Raw genomic sequence first — 24,217 nt, forward strand, 5'->3', positions numbered from 1 at the left:
CCTCACACTTTGCTTCTCTGGGAGGTTTTTGTTATGACTTGTATCACTGTGGAAGGAGTACTGAAAACTTGTTGACAGTAATAAGTGGCAACATCTTCAGGCTGCAGGCTGCTGATGGTGAGAGTGAACTCTGTCCCATGCCCACTGCCACTGAACCTTGGTGGAACTCCAGATTCTAAACTATCTGCGCTATATATCAGAGATGTTGGAGCTTTCCCCGGTTGCTGCTGGTGCCAGGCTAAAGCATACCCAATGTCCTCGCTGGCCCTGCAAGTGATGGTGGCAGTGTCTCCTAGAGACACAGACAATGATGAGGGAGACTGAGTCATCTGGATGTCAGACGGGGCACCTGGCAGCAGAGACATGGAAATAAATATCCACACTATCAATCGAGTTTTAGCAAGCCTTCCCTGAAAAGTAAAGCACCGTGGGTAACATGGAGCTATGTTAATCCTTAGAATTGTCCTTCCTTACCTGGGAGCCAGAGCAGCAGAAGCCCCAGGAGCTGAGCAGGGGTCCTCATGTCCATGATGTGTGCTGACTGGGACTGAATGCTGCACAGTGTGAGCAGCCTGTGAAGAAGCCTGATTGTTGTGGGCAGTGCTGCTGGTACATGCAAATCAACAGCATTTGGGCAGGGCTAAACACAGCTGTCCAGTTGCCTCATCTCAGCAACTGCATACATTCTGAATTTCAGGGGACACAATTCATGTAAAAGAATAAGTTCTAGCTACAGAAGGGGATCACCAAATTGTTCCTGTGGTTTGATCATACCAATGATCCCTTGGAGGATCAAAGCTTCTTTCTGTTTAATTTCTTTGTGTCAGAGAAGACTTGTCCACTGGAAACTTAGTTCTAGAAATTTTTATTTTATTTTATTTTATTTTATTTGAAAACATACTGTACAGAGGGGTTACAATTACATGGGCAGGAAAATGCATACATTTCTTACCAAGCATTGCAGCCTCCTCCTTTGTTTACCCTTCACCTCCATCCCAGCCTCCCCCCTCCCCCCCACCCAATCATACCCCCCCTCCCTCCCCCCCACCGACATTGTAAAGCTGGTTTTGACATGACATTTTGTAGTTCTCATTGTTGCAACAGGTCCACCTGAATCCTTAAACGACTTGTTTGTCCCCATCTCCTCCACATGTTATACTGACATCAAATATAGTGAAAGCGGGGGTTACACTGTGGGGGAGGGACATACAAAGCAACAAAGAAATAATATTATAAATGCGTTAGAAACACATGCATGAATGAAACAAAAACATTAAATTACATATTTGAGGGTTCGTTTTCCTAACATCACATTCTCTGACTTTTTCCGCTTGACTCATACCTATACTAGATATTGCAAATAAGGGAAACCATGGGACCTTTGTTTCTTTGGGCCTGGCTTACTTCACTTAATATAATTTTTTCCAAGCCTTTCCATTTCCTAACAAATGGGGCAATGTCATTCTTTCTGATGGAGGCATAGAATTCCATTGTGTATATATACCACATCTTCTTGATCCATTCATCTACTGAGGGGCATCTGGGTTGGTTCCATATCTTAGCTATGGTAAATAATGCTGCAATAAACATAGTTGTGCTGGTAGCTTTAGTGTGGCCTTGTTTGTGGTCATTTGGGTAAATGCCCAAAAGTGGGATTGCTGGGTCATTGGGGAGCTCTATATGGAGTCTTTTGAGGAACCTCCATACTGCTTTCCAAAGTGGTTGAACAAGTTTACATTCCCACCAACAATGAAGTAAGGTTCCTTTCTGTCCACATCCCCTCCAGCATCTGTTGTTGTTAGAGTTCTTGATTTTTGCTGTTCTAACTGGAGTGAGGTGATATCTCAATGTTGTTTTGATTTGCATTTCTTTTATGGCTAGGGATGTTGAACATTTCTTCATGTGTCTATTGGCCATCCTTCTTTCTTCTTCAGAGAAGCTTCTCTTTAGGTCTTTCGCCCACTTACTTATTGGGCAGTTGTTTCTTTGAGGATTTGTTGTTGGGTGGTTTAATTTTTTGAGTTCCAAGTATATTTTAGATATGAGACCCTTGTCCGTTGTATGGCTAGTAAAGATCTTCTCCCAATCCGTGGGCTTTCTATTGATCTTGCTAGCTATGTCATTTGCCCTGCAGAAGCTCTGCAACCTTATACAATCCCATTTGTCCAACCTTTCTTTGATTTGTTGTGTTTCCGGGTCTCTATTCAGAAAATTTCAGCCTGAGCCAAGGAGACCCAGGGTTTCTCCTATTCCATCCTGTAATGTTTTCAGAGTGTCTGCTTTGAGTTCAAGGTCTTTGATCCATTTGGAGTTGATTCTGGTGCAGGGTGATATATAAGGATCTAGCTTTAGTTTTCTACATGTAGTTAACCAGTTTTGCCAGCACCATTTACTGAAGAGGCTGTCTGTCTTCCATTCTATTGTTTTAGCTCCCTTATCGAAGATTAGATGGCTATAGGTCTGTAGGTTCATTTCTGGGTTTTCAATTCTATTCCATTGGTCCTGAGGTCTGTTCTTATGCCAATACCAAGCTGTTTTGATTACTATGGCTTTATAGTAGAGTTTGAAATTTGGTATTGATATTCCTCCAGCAGTGTTCTTTCCGTTGAGGAGAGTTTTTACTATTCGGGGTCTTTTATTGTTCCATATGAATTTTTGGATTGCCTCTTCTATTTCCTTGAAGAATGAGGGTGGAATTTTGATAGGTATTGCGTTGAATTTGTAGATAGCCTTGGGAAGTATTGCCATTTTCACGATGTTAATCTTTCCAATCCAGGAGCATGGGAGGTTTTGCCATTTTTTAAGTTCTGTGTTGATTTCCTTTTTCAAGATTTTAAAGTTTTCATCATAGAGGTCCTTCACTTCTTTAGTTAAGTTAATTCCTAGGTATTTTATTTTTTGTGGGGCTATTACAAATGGAGTTGCTTTCCTAATTTCAGCCACACTTTTCTCATTGTTGGCATACAGAAAAGCCATGGATTTTTGGGGGTTAATTTTATAACCTGCTACTTTGCCAAAGTTTTGAATCAGCTTAAGTAATTTGGGAGTGGAGTCTATGGGATTCTTTAAATACAAGATCATGTCATCTGCAAAGAGGGAGAGTTTTATTTCTTCTTTCCCTATTTGGATCCCCTTTATGTCTGCATCTTGTCTTATTGCTGTAGCTAGGCATTCTAACACTAGATTGAAGAGTAGTGGAGAGAGTGGGCATCCTTGTCTTGTTCCTGAGTTAAGAGGAAATGGCTTTAGTTTTTCACCATTGAGTAGAATGCTGGCTGTAGGTTTGTCATATACAGCCTTTATTGTACTGAGGAATGTTCCATGGATTCCTAATTTTTCCAAAACCTTCATCATAAAGGGGTGTTGGATCTTGTCGAATGCTTTTTCTGCGTCTATTGAGATAACCATGTGGTTCTTATTCTTGCTCCTGTTGATGTGATGAATAATATTAATTGATTTGCGTATATTGAACCAGCTTTGCATCCCTGAAAAGAATCCTGTTTGATCGTGGTGTATGATTTTTTGATGAATTGTTGAAGTCGGTTGGCCAAAATTTTGTTGAGAAGTTTTGCATCAATGTTCATCAAAGAAATGGGTCTATAGTTCTCTTTCTTTGATGAGTCCCTGCCTGGTTTTGGGATGAGGGTTATGATGGCTTCATAGAATGTGTTCGGTAGTGAGCTTTCTCTTTCAATTTCATTGAAGAGTTGGAGGAGAATTGGTGTGAGCTCTGCTTTGAAGGCCTTGTAAAATTCCGCTGTGAAACCATCTGGCCCTGGACTTTTCTTAGCTGGGAGGTCTCTTATTGCTGTTTCTATTTCAATGCTTGATATGGGCCTGTTAAGATAGTTTGCCTCATCTTGGTTTAGTTTTGGCATGTCAATATTTGCTAGGAAGAGGTCCATTTCTGTCAAGTTCTCAAACTTATTAGCATACAGTTTTGAGAAGTATTCCCTTATAATGTTCTGAATCTTGGTTGTTTCCGTGGTGATGTTTCCATTCTCATCTCTGAGTTTATTAATTTGGGTGTGTTCTCTTCTTTTTCTGATAAGATTTGCTAAGGGTCTGTCAATTTTGTTAAGTTTTTCGAAGAACCAACTCTTTGTTTTGTTGATTCTTTCTATAGTTTTTTTTGATTCTAATTCATTTAATTCTGATTTAATTTTGATTATTTCTTTCCGTCTACGGGATTGGGGTTTATCTTGCTGCTCTTTTTCAAGGAGGTTTAGATGCGTCATTAAATTGCTAGTTTCAGATCTCTCCAATTTGTTGATGTAGGAGCTCAGAGCTATAAACTTGCCTCTGAGTACTGCCTTTGCTGTGTCCCAGAGGAGCTGGTAATTTGTGTGTTCATTTTTGTTGAATAGCATGAACATTTGAATTTCCTTTCTAATCTCTTCCATGACCCACTCATGATTCAGCAGTGTGTTGTTCAGCCTCCATTTGATACCGGACTTTCTTTGGTGGCTTTTGGTGTTGAGTTCTAATTTTATTCCCTTGTGGTCAGAGAGAATGCAAGGTATAATTTCAATGTTTCTGAATTTAGACAAGTTTTCTTTGTGGCCTAAAATGTGGTCTATTTTAGAAAACGTTCCATGTGCTGCTGAGAAAAACGTGTATTCTGATGCTGCTGGGTGAAATGTTTGGTAAATGTCTGTTAAGTCTAGTTGATCTATGCAGCTGTTTAGATCTGCAGTTTCTCTGTTGAGTTTTTGCCGAGTTGATCTATCTAGTGGGGAGAGTGGTGTGTTAAAATCCCCAACTATTAATGTCTTTGGATCTATATGGGATTTGAGGGAAAGTAGTGTTTCTTTGATAAATTTGGGTGCTCCATTGTTTGGCGAATAGATATTTAGAATTGTAATATCCTCCTGAAGGAGAGATCCTTTAATTAGTATTTAGTGACCTTCTTTATCTCTTTTCACGAATTTTAATTTGAAGTCTATTTTATCTGATATTAGGATTGCAACTCCCGCCTGTTTATGCGGTCCGTTTGCTTGGTAGATTTTGTTCCAGCCTTTAACATTGAAAATGTGTTTGTTTTTACGGGCAAGATGTGACTCCTGCAGGCAGCAGATAGAAGGGTCTTGTTTTTTAATCCAACTAGACAGTCTATGTCGCTTAATTGGAGAGTTCAGTCCGTTAACATTAAGAGATAGGACTGAGAGGTATTTGGGAGTTCCTGCCATGTTATCTACCTTCTTGGGGGCTGCGAAAACTGGGTTCTTCCTATGGTTCTTGGATTCTCAGTTTGGGTGCAGTTTCTTGGCCTTTATTGTGGTCTTGTTGGTTTTCTATGTGTAGGACATCTTTAAGAATCTTTTGTAGGGCTGGTTTGGTGGAGATGTATTGTTTCAATTTTTCTTTGCTATGGAAGGTTTTTATTTGGCCTTCGGTTATGAAGGAGAGTTTAGCTGGGTACAGTATTCTTGGTTGATAGTTGTTTGTTTGTAGGGCATGGCATACATCGTTCCAGGCTCTTCTTGCTTTGATTGTCTCTGCTGAGAAATCTGAGGTGATTCTAATTGGTTTCCCTTTATAAGTGATTACCCTTTTCTCTCTGACAGGTTTAAGGATCTTTTCCTTGTTCTGAGTTGATCCTGTGTGGATTATAATGTGGCGGTGGGATGTCCTATTCTGGTCTGGTCTATTTGGGGTTCTAAAGGCTTCTTGTATCTGGACAGGCCTATCTTTTTGCATGTTTGGGAAGTTCTCTGCTAGGATCCTGTTAAACAAATTTCCTAGACCATTAATTTCTGTTTCTAGGTGCTCCTCTGCACCCATTATCCTTAGATTAGGCCTTCTGATGGTGTCTTCCAGGTGTTGGATAGATCTATCATATTTCTTGGACTTGTCTTGGATGGTTGTATGTTCTTTCTCTATAATATCTAGGCTGTCTTCAATCCCTGAGATTCGATCTTCTGCATGGTCTAACCTGCTGTCAAGACTCTCTACTTTGTTTGTTATCTCTTTTCCTTCTAGTTGGTCGGCTTTGATGGCTTCAAATTCTTTGTTGAAGCTCTGTTTTAGGTCTTGTATGAATTTCTTTACTTCCTTAATTTGGTGTTCAGTGTTTGTCCTCAAATCACTTAGTTCATTGGTTATGGTTTCTTTGGGCTCCCATTCCTTCTGTTGGGTTCCATTCAGCATTCCCTTTGTGGTCTCCCTGACTTCCTTCAGCTCTTTGTTAATGGATTCCATGAATGCCTTTAGTGATCTTTGTGTGTTCTCTACCTGGTCTCTCAATTCCTGTATTACTCTTTGATTAGCTTCCTCCCGTTCGTGGGATTCCTGCAGATCTCTTTGAGTGTTTTCAGCCTGCTCACGCCATTCCTCCCTTTCTCTTTGAGTATTCTCATGTTGTTCATGCAAATCCTGTATCAGTTTTTGAGTAGCTTCCTCATGCTTATGATATTCCTGTATAAACTTCTGGGATGCCTCCTCTCTCTCCCTGTCACGCTCATACAGAGTCCTTTGTACATTGTCAAACTTTTCATTTATCATGTTTGCCAGCAGTGTTTGTAGAGCTGTTTGGGAACTCTCCTCTGGATTATTCATTATCTGTTCTAATCCCTGATTATCAAGATTGGGAATTGAGATACCCGAATTTGCCATTTTTCTTGTGTTTTTCCGGCTTACTCTGCCCATTTGAGATGAAGATAGCACCAGTTTTGTGCTAGAACACTATCTTAAGTCAACCATCAACCAAAGTTTGCATTTGTACAGTCAATAGTCTACAGATACAATCTAGTTGAACAGATACATCTATTCGACATCAAACAACTATATGTTAAAGGACTTCGAACCGCAGAGAAGAATTTGGAAAACCAGAAATTATTAGGGTTAGGGAGAGATGTGGGTAAAAAATAGGAATAGATTGGTGTGGGGAGGCACAGGGAGAGTTAACTATGTCCTAATCACAGTGCAGGAAATAGGTTGGGTAGGATGCAAGTAGAGAGAGAGAGAGAAAGAAGAAAGGGAAAGGGGAATGAAAAGAGACCAGAAAAAAAAAATAGAAACGTAAAAATTAATGTTATTTTAGAGATTAAAAGACCATCTATTTATAGAGGAATATGAATATGTTGAGAGAAAGGGAGGGACATAGAGGAGATGTGGAAAACTTTAAAAAAATGCTTAAAATATTATATAGGTATAAAGAGGTAGTACTGCTATTAATGAATTTAAGTCTCAGAGGTTTTGAATTGAGTAATAAGTTTGTGGGTTAAGTGTGTACACAATGGGGGGTAGGGTCTACTGGTTAACTATGGGTTTATCTGAGGATTTGCAGGACAAGAGTTAAGTCACATAAAGAAGAACAAAGAGGAAAAGATGGAAAGGATAGGAAAGTGAGAAGAAAAGATCAGAAGTTCAGTAGAGCTAGACAAAAAACAAAAAGATAATTAAGAATGAAAGAAAAAGAGAAAGAAGACAAGAAAAGAAAGGAAAACACACATTCACATATTCCTAAAATAAAAATTATAAGAGGAGAAAAGAAAAAAAAAAAGTTAATGGAAAACAATTATTTTTTCAGAAGAGGCAAAAATTAAAGATTAATAAAAGTTTTAGAAAAGCAAAAAAAAATTTTTTATATATATAAGGTAACAAAAAACGAAGAAAAAAAAACAAAACAAAAAAAAAAGAAAAAAGAAAAGAAGAAGAAGAAGAAGAAAAAAAAAAAGGTCTTTGATTTTTTTTTTTTTGGGGGGGAGGGGTGGAAAGAGTCCTGTATCTCCCTTTTGTCTGTAACCAGAGTGTGGTTGGAGTCTCTGGTCAGCTTGAGGTCCTGTGGCTTGATTGGTTTCTTAAGTCAGTTTGTTGGAACAGGCAGAAAAATGCTCTGCTTTACCCAAGATTTTGAGATTCCCCCTCCCAGGTTAGTTTACTGGGAGGGTGATCTGCTTTGAGAATCACAAAAGAGGGGGATGCAGTGATGAAGCTAGGTTCTGGGTAGAGTTGAGGCCTTTCAACAAACAGTAGCTTTTCCCTGGGGCTATTTTGTGAAAAAAACTCACAGCACCCAGCCTGGAGCCATTCTCAGGGTTTCTGTTTTTCAATTGATTGTGGTGGCTGCTAGAGGGAGGGGCAGCCTCTGGCTCTGGTTACCCGGTGAGGAGAGCCACTCCAATGGCTGGCGCCTGAGCTGGGTGACTTTTCCCTGGATGGAACTGAGTCTGTGAGGTCACTTCGCCGTTAAGTTCTTGTGACCTGCTAAATGACTCGTTTTATTCCAAGGCCTGAGCTGGAGCTAGCTGCTCCTCCGAGCTTTGTCGGTATCCAAGATGGAGATCACTGGTGCTGGGGTGGGGAGGGGTGGCCTTCCCTCCTCTGCTCCCTGGGAAGGAGTGAGGAAGTGGGGCTACTCACGACGAGTCTTGGATCCTGGTTCGTCTCTGGTCTGCAAAGTGCAGGATGAAGTTGTCCGCTCCTTGTCGGTTCTTGCTGGTGTTGAGTAGAATCCGCTCGCCCGCTGCGTCTGGCTCTTTCGTCCTGGACTCTCTGTGTGAGCGCTCAGGTATGGCCGCGGCTGCGGTCGCCTCTGTGACCCTGCTGCCGCAGCAGCAGCTGCTGGCAGACGCTCAGATGTGTCTGCTTGGCTTCCCCTCTCTTGGCTAACTCTCTGTCCTGTGATGGCACACTTGGTGTGATTCTCTGGCTTGGGACTGTTCACTGGAACTCTGAAACTGTTTTCTATGCAAGAGCTTGTTCAGATTCCAGCTTCTCCTCTGCCATCTTCCTTAGTTCTAGAAATTTATAGACAAAATTTGCTTCACACCAATTTGGCAGTCTTTATAGTGCAGAATAGAAAGTTTTGGAATTGCTATGAATTATTGATAATCTTTATGTGGCAACTTATTAGCACTGCTGTCCTGTAATGAAATCCATGGGAATGAAATAAGAAAGTGGAACTCATTGATATGAAAATGCCTGGATTGCTCAGTCTTATTTTCTCCTCTACCACTGAATTTCTTGTCCCAGATGATCCATAAAAGCAAGTCCTCTCAGAGATTTTCTTCCTTCATGCCTGCAACCTTTTTTTAAAACAACCTAGCCTTGGGTATTATTTCAAATGTCCATGCTTGAGGACCTCTTACTATTCCTTCTGGGTTTTAAACTTCTTCACCCTTAGTTATTATGTTCAGAAGTAAATTCTCCTTGAAAAGGAGGATGAACTCATTTTATCTGAAACTTATTGTATCACCTAAACCTGCATGTGTCTCCTCCATTCTGGTCTCTTCTAGTTACTAAGAGAACAATGTGCTCAACACCTTCATTAAAGGTATTGGGCCCAGGAATATTGGGTAGAACTCTAAAAAGGAAGATCATGCTGGAATCTTTGAATAGATTCTTGGATAGAATCTATTCTTTGAGCACAGAGAAATGTCATCCATCTTGGAAGGAAGCAACAGTAGAAGTAAGAGTGAGGATAGATGGTTATCTACGCAAGGGAGAAATAGCATTGTTGACTCCAATGTAGGTGCTGAGATGGAGTGACACAAGAGGACATTTGCCTGTGCAGTTGTCAGGGCTCAGGAAGTCACTACTGTATGGAATGCAAAGATGGCTCATCTTATCAACATTATTACAGTCTGAAGAGTGTATGAACAAATGTGGGGGAGAATATTTGATATGACTGGGTAAACTGCAGTGTCACAAGAAGTTTCATAGCATCCAGAAGAGCTGTTGATCACATGGTTAGATTCATGAGGGATAATTAGTGACAATATTACTACACTTCAGCCAAAGAAATTAGATGATAATTTTGTCTAACTTTAAAATTTTATTGTAAAGATGCTGTACAGAGGGATCACAGTTTCATGAGTAAGACAATGAGTACATTTCTTGTCGAACATTGTTACCCCCCCCTTGTTCTCCCACTATCCCTTCCCACCCCCTCCTCCCCCAGTCCTCCCCCCACCCAAAGTTGTAAAGTGCATTTCCAATATACTGTCTTGTGGGTATCATTGTTGCAATGGGTCATCCTGTTTCCTTGTCTCAGCATTTTGTTATTCCCTTTTCCTTTCCAAAATTTGAAAACTGTATTTACAAGATGCAGGGTACCAGAATCACATACAGTGACATCAAGGGATATACTGTAAGGCGAAGAACATACAAAACAATCAAAACAATCACATAGTGCATTAAAAACAACAAAGAAAGACCACTTGTGTCCATATCTTGGGGTTCATTTTACTTAACATCATCTTATATGGTCTTATGTACATAGCTTTTGACCTTTTCTACTCACCTGGTAAAATTATCCTTGACGTACAGTAATTATTGCAAATGAAAGGAACCATGGGACCTATATTTCTTTGGGTCTGGATTACTTAAGCTAATATGATTTTTTTCCAAGTCTTTCCATTTCCTAACAAATGGGACAGTGTCATTCTGATGGAAGTATAGAATTGATATATATATATATATATATATATATATATATATATATATATATATATCACATTTTCTTGATCCATTCATCTACTGAGGGGCATCTCAGTTGGTTCCATACATTAGCTATGGTAAATAATGCTGCAATAAATATAGTTGTGCGGGTAGCTTTAGTATGGCCTTGTTTGTGATGGTTTCGGTAAATGGCCAAAAGTGGGATTGTTGGGTCATATGTGGAGTCTTCTGGGAAAATCTCCATACTGCCTACCAGAGTGGTTGAACAAATTTATATTCCCACCAACAGTGCAGTATGGTTTCCTTTTGGCCACATCCCCTCCAGCATCTGTTGTTATTAGATTTCTTGATTATAGCCATTCTAACTGGGGTGAGGTGGAGTCTGAATGTTGTTTTGATTTGCATTTCTTTTAGGGTCAGAGTCATTGAGCATTTTTTCACGTTTCTATTGACCATTCTTTTTTTATTTAATTTTATTGTCAAAGCAATGTAGAGAGGGGTTGCTGTTACATACATAAGGTAGTGAGTACATTCTTGTTGAACTTGTTACCCTATCCCTCATTTTTCTCCCACTTTCCCTCTCCCCTTCACCCCCAAGTTGTACAGTTCTTTTCCAACATAGTGTCTTGTGAGTATCACTGTTTCATTGGTTCAACCTTTGTCCCTTGTCTCACCATTTTGTTGTTCCCCTTCCCTTCCCTAGTTCAGATGAACATATATACAATATCCAGGCTGCCAAAATAGAATACAGTGACAACAGCAGATAAGCCATAGGAAAATAAATTCTTATTTCATCTTCAGAGAAATCTCTCTTGAAGTCTTTAGACCGCTTATTTATGGGGAAGTTGTTCCTTTGAAGATTTGTTTTAGGGGGATATAATGGTTGAGTTCTAAGTATATTTTAGATATGAAGCCCTTGACTGTTGAACAGCTACTAAATATCTTCTCCTGTTCTGTAGGCTTTCTATTGATCTTACCAGCTATGTCCTTTTCCACGCAGATTATTTGCAGTTTCATGCAATCCCATTTTTCCAACCTTTCTTTGATTTGTTGTGTTTCTGGGTCTACATTTAGTAGATCTACATTTAGGAGATCTCAAGTGCTTTATAATTTTGTATTTGCAACATGTTTTCAGTGTTGTTGATGATATTGTTGAATTCTGGAAAAATCTGAATAAGAAAGAAAATATTATTTCCATATTTAGTTGAATTTTGTTTTTATTTTGTTAAGCGAGAATTTAGTTTGTAAAGAGACTCATATATATATCATAAAAACTTTATTTCCATTGATGTGTGACTTTATTAAATTTTGTTGCTTTTATTGCAACCTTCTGATGACGTATAGATGCAATATGGAAATGTTCTTGGGCAATGATTTCCTGAGCAAATCCTGAGTATTGGGCTATAGGACCACAATGGGTAGTCAGCTCTGAACTTCATTACACAGTCTCTGCAGGAAGTACATTTCCCAGAACCACTTCCCTCTCTAAATCCCTATCCATATAGTGAATGAGGGCCTTATTTAGGATTCAAAGCTGTAGAATGACAGAGTCCTATCCATCTCTGAGAGAGCAGAGGACAGAGTTGGGGGCTTCAGGCAACTGACCTCTTTATACAAGTTTCTATGAACAAACATACAACTTGCTGTTAGTGTGTACATTGTTGTAAACTTCTTATCATCAGTACTTTCATGTGTTATATCTAAGTCATTCCTCTGGTATTTATTGATGTTGGTGGATCTCTTGCAAATTAACTGCTCCTGATAGAAGGTTCTTTGGAAGATCTCACTCTACTTCATTGATTCACATGTTCATAATGTCCCTTTATATTCTCTTTATATTCTTTTTATAATTTTTCTAAATAGTTTAGTTATATAGTCAGTTTTGATAAAAATTCATCTCTCTGTGTGCATATTTGATATGAAATCAGTCAGTGTTTCAACAACGATGGTGTGTAAAAAATTCCAAACCAAGGGGATCCTAACACAAAACATGTATCTTAGGACATAGAGAAATTCACCATTACAATGATTTGCCCAATGCAGGCAGGACTCAACTGGAGAGTTCTGTTGTGGGTCACTGGACTTGTCTCCATTGTGTGGATTTGTTTGATCTGGAACAGACACCAAAGAAGGATTGAACCTTTAAGGTCATGAACACTATTTTGAGGCCAAGATATAGAAGCACATTTATGTCCATGTATCTCCAGAACAGAAACACACTTTTGAAATCACTATTTTTTAATAGTTCATCAAGTTAATAAGAACCAATTATACCATTAGACTTTCAAGATATTGGATCGTGCAAATAGTAAATAATTATGAACTTAAACTTCAACATCCAAGAAGAAAAAAATAGTTTTTATCATTTACACAAAAATGTTAGTGTGTTGCCAACAACTTTTCATAAGAGATCTCATTTGCCAAGGTAAGTTCTTCTAAATCATGAATTTCAAAACATTGCAGGAAAAGTGTTACCTTGATAAAACGCAGAGCATGATTCCATAGACCAAAGTAGACCAGCTATTCTGCATTTGTAACAAGTGCTAAGGGATGAGGAGCATATGTCTTATTTCAGGGAAAAAATTAAGAATAAATGTATATTCATATGCATTCAGGTAAGTGAGTGTTATATAGTAATATTCAGTATGTGTGTTTGACCATGTATGTGCTTTTCAAGAGAGGTTTTCCAATACTTGACAAATGGTGACAATGCTTAATGGAATTTCTTCTCTGTATTTACCAAATTACAATGAAGATTTGTTGCACTAATCTTAGAACCAATAAAAGTATCTGGAAATATTTCCAAGTAAGTTCCAGCCCCTTCAATCAACTGTTTCTGAGATGGGAGTAGTGATGACAGCTGACTATCAGTCACCCAGCGTCAGCACCACGCTGGAAGCTCAGGGATCATTTACTTTTTCTTTTCTGGTGACCCACAAACTTACACAATGAGGAGACTCGGTGAGAATTAGAAACCAGAAGGGTGCCTCTCTGTATGTGGGTAAGATGCTTGCCAGGACAGAGGTGAGAACTGAGGTAGTTCTGACTAGCATTCTACAGAATGCTACAAATGAGGATAAACTTTACAATAACTGTTCATACGTGAATCGAAGGTATCCCTTTTGTTAACATACATTTTAGTCATATATTTTGCCAAGGAATGATAAAATCTGGAGCTCAGAGCATCTCAAACTCCAACCGTTAGTTTCCCAGATGGATCTGAGAAAATCATGGTGAAACAGTTTACACCATTTGATGCAAATGCACACTAGATGGTGGCATAAGACAGAAAATCACCCAAATCCTAGGGAGTACATTGTCATTGTTTAAAATTAAGGATTATAGGGATGGATGTAGAATAAAATTAAGCTATTAATGATGCTATCATGCCATAATTTTTCAAATTCACTAAGGCTGGCCAGACAGAGCTATGAGTGCTGTGCCTATTGAACAAGACTTAATCTTCCAATTTGGGACCTATGGACACCGTTACATGGCTTGATCACACTCGACAGTCTTAAATAGAGCCAGGGCCTAGGGCAAAGAATGTGAGACACTATTTACAGAGTGCAGTACTGTAACTCGGGAAAGGTTAATCTTACCATAGGATCATGACAAAACTCAGCTAAGGACTTGAAGGTAAAGCAGCATTTGAGCAGAGGCAAGAAATGCACAACTGCACCTCCAGCTGGTGAACAGAAAGCACAACATTTGCTATAGTTGTGAGCCAGGACCATGTGCTTGATGGAAGTATTTCACGTTTCATTATAAATGGATTAAAATCACAAAAGACATTTTATTCTTTTTTTTTTTTTTGGGTGGGGGGGTGTATTCCGGTCATAGGGCTTGAACTCTGGGCTTGGGTGCTGTCCCTCAGCTCTTTAGCTCAAGACTAGTGCTTTACCACTTGAGCCACAATGCCACTTCCGGCTTTTTTCTTTTTGTATATGTGGTGCTGAGGAATTGAACCTAGGGCCTCAGGCATGCAAGGCAAGGGCTCTACCACTGAGCCACATTCCCAGCCCAGACAATTCATTCTTATATTACCTGTTAGCTATCATATTACTTAAGACACAAAGAAATTTTTCAATAAATACTTCATGGTTTATCTGAAATCTCCTGGTCTATGTGCTATTATTATTTTTCTCCTGTTCCATGAATGTAGATTGAATGAAGTCATCTTGTCACTCAAACCTCATCTGTACTCATAGTTACATTGATCAAAATATCTTCCTCTGGGGCTGGGAAGGTGTCTCAGTTGTAGAGCACTTGCCTTGCATGCATGAGGCTCTGGGTTCGATTCCTCAGCACCACATAAGCAAAAAGAAAAAAAGCCAGAAGTGGCATTGTGGCTCAAGTGATAGAGCGCTAGCCTTGAGCTGAAGAGTTGAGGGACAGTGCCCAGGCCCAGAGTTCAGGCCCCATGACCGGACCCCCCCAAAAAAAATATCTTCCTCCTAGACAGACTCAGATGATCTGCTCTGCAGTTCCCCAGACCAGTAACCCTAAGGATAGCTCATACTGCCTAAAAGGAAGTTTTATTTCAGGAATGGATCACTGTGGGAGGCTTATGTGTATCTTGAAGCAGTGATAAACTCCAACATCCTCAGGCTCTACCTTGCTGATGTCAGTGTGAAATCTGTGCTTGACCCACTGCCAGTCAATGTGTCTGGGACACCAGAAAATCAGTTGGAAACTGTGTATATCAGGAGTTGTGGAGACTGGCCTGGCTTCTGCAGGTACCAATTCAGATAAGTGTCTCCATTGCTATGCAGGGGGCTCTGACTAGACCTGAAGGAGATGGAGGCCGGATCTCCCAGCGTGACAGGCAGGGAGACTGGATTCTGGGTCATCATAATATCTCCACTGGATCCTGAAATTAGAATAAGACAGAAGTGCAAGGTTATTCACAAGCATAGATATGTAGATATTATTTGAATTTTGATATATATTGCATGTTTTCATATTTCATATTGATTACTAATCTAAAAATAAAAAAGATTATAAATAGAGATATTTGTAAAATATAAAGAGGTCTCTAGGAGTCACTGATTGTATTTTCATCTAGCAGTCTTCCCCCAAGCACAGTTTTAGCTCTTTCTGGAATGTTCTTCACTCTCTCACACCTAACTATCACTTTCCCAACATGGATAACAGGATCTTCACAGATAGGGCACAACTGGACCCTTAGATCTCACCTTTTCACCCACTTTCATTCCTTATCTCCCTTTGCCCTTACCAGGGATCCACAGCATTAACAGCCCCAGGAGGTGATAGAAGGACTTCATTTTTAAGAGTTAAATGAGGAGTGTTGACAGGTCAAGCCAAGTTCAGATCTTAGAAAGGAAGGTCCTCCTCCTTCATTTATGCAGATCTCCAGGTGGGTGCAACAATGTGGGAGGAGCCAAGGGGAAGGTCAGGCCTGCTCTTCTGAGAAAAGTGATTCCAAATAAGCTCTGTGTTTGGGGACAACCAATAAAATCCTTGATTCCTACAGCACTGGGAAGAAAGACCCCACTGTGAAGGAAGATAGGGTGTACATGGCTCTGACACCCTAAAACATCATCAGAGACCAAAAGTATGCAGGTTCATGTCAAGGACAGTCTATAGGAAGGGAATGAGCACAATTCCCAGCTGGCCTTAAACTCATGCAGAAGGTCTAGAGAGAAACACTGCACTCACCAGCAGCAGCAAGGATCCTCAAGGGAGATGAATAGTTTAGCTATATAAAGTGTCATCTTATACCCATAGTTACTAAGTTATATGTTCAGGAATCTCAGCTACAAGTGTTAGAACTTCTGTTTCCAAAGGAAATTTAACATAAAGAATTGATAGGAAGAACAAAAATTTCTGCTACTAGTAGTGATCTAAATGCATTTATTTATAAGATTAAAGGACAATGCCCTCTTTCTGACAGAAGCATATAATTCCAGTATAAATACATGGATAGATAGATAGATAGATGTAGATGTATACACATGCATATATAGATGTATATATATCATATTTTCTTGATCCATTCATCTATTGGGGGCATCAGTGTTGGTTCCATATCTTAGCTAAGGTGAATAGTGCTGCAAGGAATACAGTTGTGCTGGTAACATTAATGTGGCCTTGTTTGTGGTCACTTGAGTAAATACCCAGAAGTGGGATTGCTGGATTGTTATGAGTTCTATGTTTAATCTTTTGAGAAACCTCCATACTGCTTTCCATAGTGGTTGAATCATGTTATGTTCCCACCATCAGAGTAGTATCTGGCCTCATCCCTGCCAACATCTATTATTATCTGTTTTCTTAATAATGGCGCTTGTAACTGGGGTGAGGTGGAATCTCAATGTGGTTGTGAATTGCATCTCTCTTATGACCAGAGATTTTGAACATTTCTTCAGGTGTCTATTGGCCATCCTTATTTGCTCTCCAGAATAGACTCTTAATTCTTTAGCCCAATGATTAATGGGCTGGTTATTTCTTTGAGGATTTTTTTTGGAGGAGTGTTTATTGAGCTTTAGGTATATTTTTGATATGATGCCTTGTCTGTTGTATAGCTAGTGAATATCTTCTCCCAATCTGTGAGATTTCTATTTATTTTGCTGGCTATGGCATTTGCCATGCAGAAGCTCTGCAGCTTAATATGCTACCATTTATCCATCCATTCGATTTGTTGTGTTTCTGGATCTTTATTTAGAAAGTTTTCACCTGGATAAAGGAGCCCTAGAAATCCCTTTGCAAGAAAATGTAAAGACTTAGAATAAACCATATTAAGTGAAGTAAGCAGATCCAAAGAAACATAGGCTTCATAATTTCCTTCATTTGTAATAATTAGTAGAGGTCTAGTATAGTCCATGCAGAGGATCACAATAGATAATAGCTATGCACATACCACCATATAAAATGATGCTAATCCAAATGAACTCCTAGATATAGAAACAAGATGTCTTTTTTGTTGTCTTTGATGCAGTCTGTATACTGTATCAAGTTCCTTCTTTTTATTATATATATATATATTTTTTTTTTTAATTACGCTTTGGCTTATCCCCTGTAGTCACTGTTTATATTCGGGAACCATGCATCTTTTATACACATTTCTATGACTTGAGAACAGAAGGAGAATAACAAAATGGTGAAACAAGGACACAGGGTGACCAGTGCAACAGTGATACTCACAGGACTCTATGTTGGAAATGAACTTTATAACTTCGGGCTGGGTGGCTTGGGTGGAGGGATAGTAGGAGATGAAAGAATGGGTAACAATATTTGACAAGAAATGTTCTCATTACCCTGCTTATGTAACTGTAACCTTTCTGTACAGTACCTTTACAACAGAATAAAATTAAAAAGGATAAAAGAAAAATGTTATAAAGTTTTACTTCAAAGTGTGATTATATATTCAATGTAATGAGTTTTAAAATCCATTATCTGTCCTGTTAATCTTCCACACTGTATTTGCACAACAAATTGCTCACAGAATTTCTTAAATCTTTCCTCTACAGAGTAAAGGGTGAAAGTGATCAAGATATATTCCACTTCTATACCGTTGTTTTTTAACCCTTTTTTAAACTATGTAAAGACAAATGTAGGTATATAATTCTGGTTATCTTAAATTAACGTAAAATCTTTTAATGTCTCCATTTCCAATCTGAATTAATCAGTCTCTGCTTATTTGTCACAGAGAGTTCAGTCCCTACTTCTTGTCTCCAAGGATTCTGCTCTGTCATGCGGCAGAATATCACATGTTAAGGAGGAACAGGTGGAGAAGGAAGTTGGTGCTGATGCTCCAGAAGACCCCACATGGTCATCTGAAGGGCCTCCTTGTAGGAAGTGATTAGATCATTGGAGGTCCTGGTCTCAGAAGGGCTATATGTCCTCTCATGGAGTGAGTCAGTTTTCACAGAAGTTGCTTGTTATAAACCATATATTTGGACTCTTCTAACTGCAGCTTGTTTTTATTTTTATTTATTTATTTTGTTTGGTCGTGGGGCATGAACTCTGGGCCTGGGCACTGTCCCTTATCTCTTCAGCTCACTTGAACTACAGTGCCACTTCCAGTTTTCATGTGGTTTATTGGAGGTAAGACTCTTAAGGTCTTGCCTGCCTTGGCTGGTTTGGAACCTCGATCCTCAGATCTCAGCTTCCTGAGTAGCTAGGATTACAGGCATGAGCCACCAGCGACCAGCTACTACTTGTTCTCTTCACATTAATACAGCATATTAGTTGACAAACAGAACAGGCCTCCCCTGAGTACAAGCAGATGAGACTATTTCATCTAGAATTTTCTATATGTAAAACTGAGTTAAAAACTGGAAGTGGAATTGTAGCTCAAGTGTTAGAGTGCTCACCTTGAGCTGAAGAGCTGAGGGACAGCACCCAGGACCAGAGTTTAAGCCCCAGGACCAACCAAAAACAAAACAAAACAAAAAAACTGCTTCTTGAGTAGAGCAACCAACAAAAGCCTGCAAGGGGAGAGCTTTGTGGGCTGTAGGCTCAGCTGAGTGGGGTCTCAGAAGTTATGCTCTACTCTGTATTCTGAGAGCCCTTGGCAGCTGAATAAAATATGTTACAAATCAGACCATGGCAGTTACAGGGATTGTGTAAACTTACTATTTTATGTATGGCTTCTGGGTGTTTTATATACATACATATATATGTGTGTGTGTGTTTGTGTGTGTGTGTGTGTGTGTGTATGCATTTATACACATATAACACATGTATATCTGTATATATAGATATAGATATAGATATAATAACAATGGATGTGTCACTCAATGAACTAGAAATTTTCCATTTTAATAAAAAAATCTGCTTTAGGTTTCAATACTTAATGATGATTTTTTTATAATCTAAAAACAAAATCTTTTCTAATGCTCTATTGCCTTGCTTTTAAAACCTGGTTTGATATTCCTAAAATGGCTCTTTCTTTTTGTGGCTGCAAATTGTTAGCACAATGTAAGTGAAACATGAGTATAGATTACTGATTTTTAAAGTCAGAAGAGGCATTGTAAGGTGTGTGCTGCTTGGGATGAGCAGGCGGACAGAGAGTTAGGGTGTGCAAATGCCTCCATGACCTCTCTCTCTCCAGTGACCTTAAAGTTTGGCTGCATCTGAGAAGTTGTGTAGAGTAGAGGCAGTTGTGCAGGTAGAAGAGAAGCTGGGGCAGCCCAGCCTCTCACTTCTGCTTCTCTGGGAGGTTTTATTTATGACTTGTGTCACTGTGGGAGATAAACTATCACTCTGTTGACAGAAATATGTTGCCACATCTTCAGGCTGCATGCTGCTGATGGCGAAAGTGAACTCTGTCCCAGATCCACTGCCACTGAACCTTGGTGGGAACCCAGATTGCAAAGTAGTTGCATAACTGATCAGAAGCTTTGGAGCTTTCCCTGCTCTCTGCTGGTACCAATGTAAACTCTTGCTAATGCCCTCACTGGCTCGGCAAGTGATGGTGACTCTGTCTCCCAGAGGTGATGACAGGGAAGGTGGCTGGGTCAACTGGATGTCACATCTGGCACCTGACATTGGAAACATAAAAGCCATTAGCAGTTTAATTAATTTTGCTGTCCAAGTACTTCCATGAACAGCCAGGTAGCTCCACTGAACACTGAGTGAATAATCCCCAGTATCATCTTTCCTTACCTGCAACCCAGAGCAGCAGGAGCCCCAGGAGCTGAGCAAGGGCCCTCATGTCCATGCTGTGTGCTGACTGGAACTTCTCCTGCACAGAGTGTGAGCAGCCGATGAAGAAGTTCCCAGTGTAGTGGGCTGTGTTCTGGGCACATGCAAATCAACATGGCTTGGGCAGTGCGAGTCAGAGCTTCAGCTGGCAGATCTCAGTGACAAAGCACACAACTGAAGAACCCAGATGTCCAATGTGCTTGTAGATAATGTGTTTCTAGAGATAAGAAAACATTATGATTCTGTTGGCCTGTGATTAAAATAGATTTTTTTTCCCAGAGCTGAGGACTGAACCAAGGGCCTTGCACTTTCCAGGTAAGCACTCTTCCACTGAGCTCAATTCCCAACCCCAAATAGAATTTTTTAACATTTTCAACTTATCCATGACTTGGTATGATTTTCTTCATTTAAATCAGACACTCAAAGACAAACATTTCAAAGGGAAATTAATTTTAGGATGTCCCTAACTCTGGTATCAGTGGAGTTTGTGATACAGAATTAAGAGTATTCAGGTTGTTTGCCTGAACCTTGTTATATGGTTTAATAATAAACATTAATACACAGACATGTGTTATAAAAGTGATAATTCATATGTAGGTAGAAAGACAGATAGATGCATTGATAGAAAGAGGGAAATGAACAGTTTTCAAAGTTTTTAATGGAAGGTAGCACTGAAATATGTGCAATAAAGTATCTTGATCATAGATATATGGACACTCCGTTGGTGCATTCACTGGTGTCCTGTGAACTCATATAAATGACTGGATTGCTTCCCTTCTGAATGTTCTTCCCTATCGCCTCCCTCTAGAACAGTTCACCTCAGGTATTTCTTCTTTAGTTTTAGGAAAATACCTGGAATCATATCTAGCTTTGTGGGTATTATGCATGTTTGGGACAGATATTTCTGAACTTTTAGAGGACATTTGTTTCATCTGTTAATGGAAACTCTTCTTTCTCAGAAGCTGAGTTGTTCTGTAGACCGAGGACTCAACTCTACTTTAACTTCATTTTGCTCCTTAAGCTGCATAGTCCTAGAAGTTACATGTCTTTTAGGTCCTAAGTCAGGCAGTTTTTTTGTGTACGAGGCATGGTGCTTGACTTAGTCCCTGAGCTTTTATGCTCAATGGTGGTAGTGTGCCAAATGAGTCACAGCTTCACTTCCAACCTTTTGGTGTTTAACTGGTGACAGAGACTCATTGTCTTTATGTCCAAGGTGACCTCCAACCCTAATCGTCAGATCTCAGCTTCCTCTGTAGCTAGTATTATATGCATGACCACCAATAAAGCAGTTTTCACAAGTTGTATTTAGGAGATGTGATTCATATAGGTACAGAAATGGTAAATTGCAATGAGGTTAAGGGTGGGGTTGAGAAACTGGAGCCACCCAGTTACCAAAGAACATCTTCAACCTGAGGAATCACAGAAAGTGAAGCCAAAGTGAAGTGAAGAAGGCCTCCACATAGAGATTAGCATGTGGACATACTTCATCCCATTGTGTAGATTTGACAATCTAAACAATCATACCGGTGTTAGATGAACAGGGTGATCACATGGTATTTACCACTGGCAGGCCATGAAGATGATATGTAAAGATAACACTGCTCTTTCAGAACCAATGGCACAGGAGTAACTCATTACCTAATCAGTGTTTTCTTCAGTACCATTTACTACCAGAACTCCATCTGAGTCTTGATTTGATGACCTACATCTTTTAAAATATTAATGTTCTCTGCACCACATGCTCACATAGTTCTTCTACAATGCTCTTTTCCACCAATTTTGATGATGATTTATAAGCTTCCCTAAAAGATATGCCAACCTCCTTCACTGTTCTGAAAAATCACTTCTAATCTTATCACATGGTCCCATGAATAACTCCTACTGCCCTTGCTGTGAGGATCTGGTGTCTCTTACATGCACTGCAGGACAAAGCTGGTACTAAAGAAAACCAGAAGAACACAGCTGGCTGCCATAGTTGTGAAGGCCATCTGGTAAATACAAGGAGCCATAATAATAGGATGAGGAAGACTGACCCAAAATGTATCTATTTGAGTGTGGTTAAAATCAGCCAGGCTCTGGGAATAACACATTACATTCTCCAGATCCACACTCCAGGGCTGCCTTCAGTATGTGTGGACATGTGGCATGGGACTTGTGAATTTCAAATCTGCACAGACTTCAGGTACTGAAATACATGGAAGACTTGGAATACTAGGCTCATATCAGAGCTGCTGGTAGGCTTTCACTGCCCTGAGGTGTGAGGAATGTAGCCACCTGGCTGAGAGATGAGGCTGAAAACCAAGGAAAGAGATGAAGAACAAGGAAGACATAAGAAAACATTTCTGAGGATCTTCCTGGAAGAAGAAAGAGCATACAGGAAAGAAAGGTGTTAATGGTCTGGGCCATGGACCTGAATGAGGTCTGGGTCTAAAGATAAAGTCTGTTCCTCTCAGAATAGAGAGTAGTACTTCACAAATGAATATAGAATTTATATATCTATTGTTCATATGTAGTAAGTTACCTATAAAACTAAAACATTAATTAATATAATTCTAATTGTCTAACTCAGCATTTTAAATGCTGACACTGAAAAATAATGCTAGGAACAATGAGCAGTTATATTTCTAGCCTGACATCATGAAGCTCAGGACACCATCTGTGCCTTTAAGGACAATCAGTGGCCTGATCACTGCAGAGGACTCTTGGGAACTGCTGGGGAAAGCGCTGACACTGCAGCCCCCTCTCACCTCCCACAGCTGGACAGGTTGTGTGCACATGTTCCCTTCAGGGCTGCATATCTGCAGGGTCCACCCTCCTCCCCTCACCTTTCTGACTTGCCCGTAATGACTTCACTACAAGAAACCCTGTGCATCATCCTTGTCAGGTTTGATTACAGTTTACAAAGTGGACATGAGGAGACACAATCCCCTCTGTAAACACGGTCCCACCTGCCATGCGTGCCATGAAAGCCTGAGATGAACTCCCTGGATTCAAGCTCCTATGGACAAGGTTAGGTTTCAGGTTTTACTTTGTGAGATTTGTTTGCCATTTAGTGGCCTTTTTATGACATAGCAGTGGACAAGATTTTCATTAGGATTTTTACCGTTCTTTGTTAATAGTTGTGCAGATTCCCAAGAGTTTTATATGTATAATCATGGTATTTTACTTATTTTATTGTTGGATAAATTGTAATTGTCATATATTAACAACACGTGGTTAGTTTGTGATGAGAATCCCTACCTGAATGCAGCTTATTTTGAAAAACTCACCACCTCCTTTCTATTGCTATACTCTTCCTCTCCTACTCCCACCATTTTTCATAATGTGTAAAGGAACTTCATAACTCAAATGCACATGTGAGTATATATATATACATGTATATCTATTTATTTATATACCAATGCATCTTCTACACTTAGTTTGCTTTTGTCCCTTTCTTTCACCCTTACCTGTCTCCCTTCAGATATTTTCCATTTTGGCATTCATGTTTTATCATTATTATTATTATCAATGCCATCATCACCATCACCACCATCATCGCTACTATCATTTAAGTCTGGGTTCCACAAGTAAGTAGGACCAAACACTATTTTGCTTTTGCATCCTGACCTATGTCACTCAATATGATCATCTAGTTCTTTTCATTTCCTTGCAATTTACATGATTTCATTGTTCATCTCCCTCTGTCCTTACTAGTGAGCCAGAGCATTAGCAGCCCAGGAGCTTACTAAAACAATTCTCTTTTAAGAGTCCTGGTAGGACAAGACAAGGACAAGCTGAGCCTTCGTCTCAGACTCAAAAGGGAAAGTCCTCCTTAGGGAGCACTATGCAAATTAGCAGGTGGGTGCAGCAGTGTAAAGGGAGCACAAGGCGGGCAAAGGTCTCTTGTGTAACAAACTGCAAATTATATCCACCTGGATACCATATTTAAGAGGCTCAGAAGGACAGATCTGTGTTTTTTATAAGACACCAAAAGCATTATCTGATTGGTTCTCCTGGGGCTGATGAGAGGGTTGTCAGTGAGCCCCTCTACCAAATCCCCCAGTGACCTTTAGAGCCTGGCTGTGGCTGAGATGCACTGTCAGCAGGCAGAGGCACCGGAAGTAGTAGCTGGGTCAGTCCAGACTCTCAAATTTGCTCCCTC

The 24,217-nt window shown here is 39.7% G+C and overlaps 1 protein-coding gene and 1 pseudogene across 1 annotated transcript; one reads left to right on the plus strand and one right to left on the minus strand.

Moving 5' to 3' along the window:
- Nucleotides 1–24,217, plus strand: part of LOC122116639 — a 1,030,500-nt pseudogene that overhangs the window by 11,179 nt on the left and 995,104 nt on the right.
- Nucleotides 3–22,850, minus strand: LOC122116817. Its single transcript, XM_042690416.1, has 5 exons — nt 22,708–22,850; nt 21,956–22,061; nt 20,035–20,167; nt 19,897–19,910; nt 3–335 (listed from the first exon to the last, which is right to left on the minus strand). Exons 1-5 carry the CDS (start codon nt 22,848–22,850, stop codon nt 3–5), a joined length of 729 nt encoding a protein of 242 aa, XP_042546350.1.

Source organism: Dipodomys spectabilis, unplaced genomic scaffold (assembly GCF_019054845.1).
Source record: "Dipodomys spectabilis isolate Male_0828 unplaced genomic scaffold, ASM1905484v1 ptg000137l, whole genome shotgun sequence".
Taxonomy (NCBI): domain Eukaryota; kingdom Metazoa; phylum Chordata; class Mammalia; order Rodentia; family Heteromyidae; genus Dipodomys; species Dipodomys spectabilis.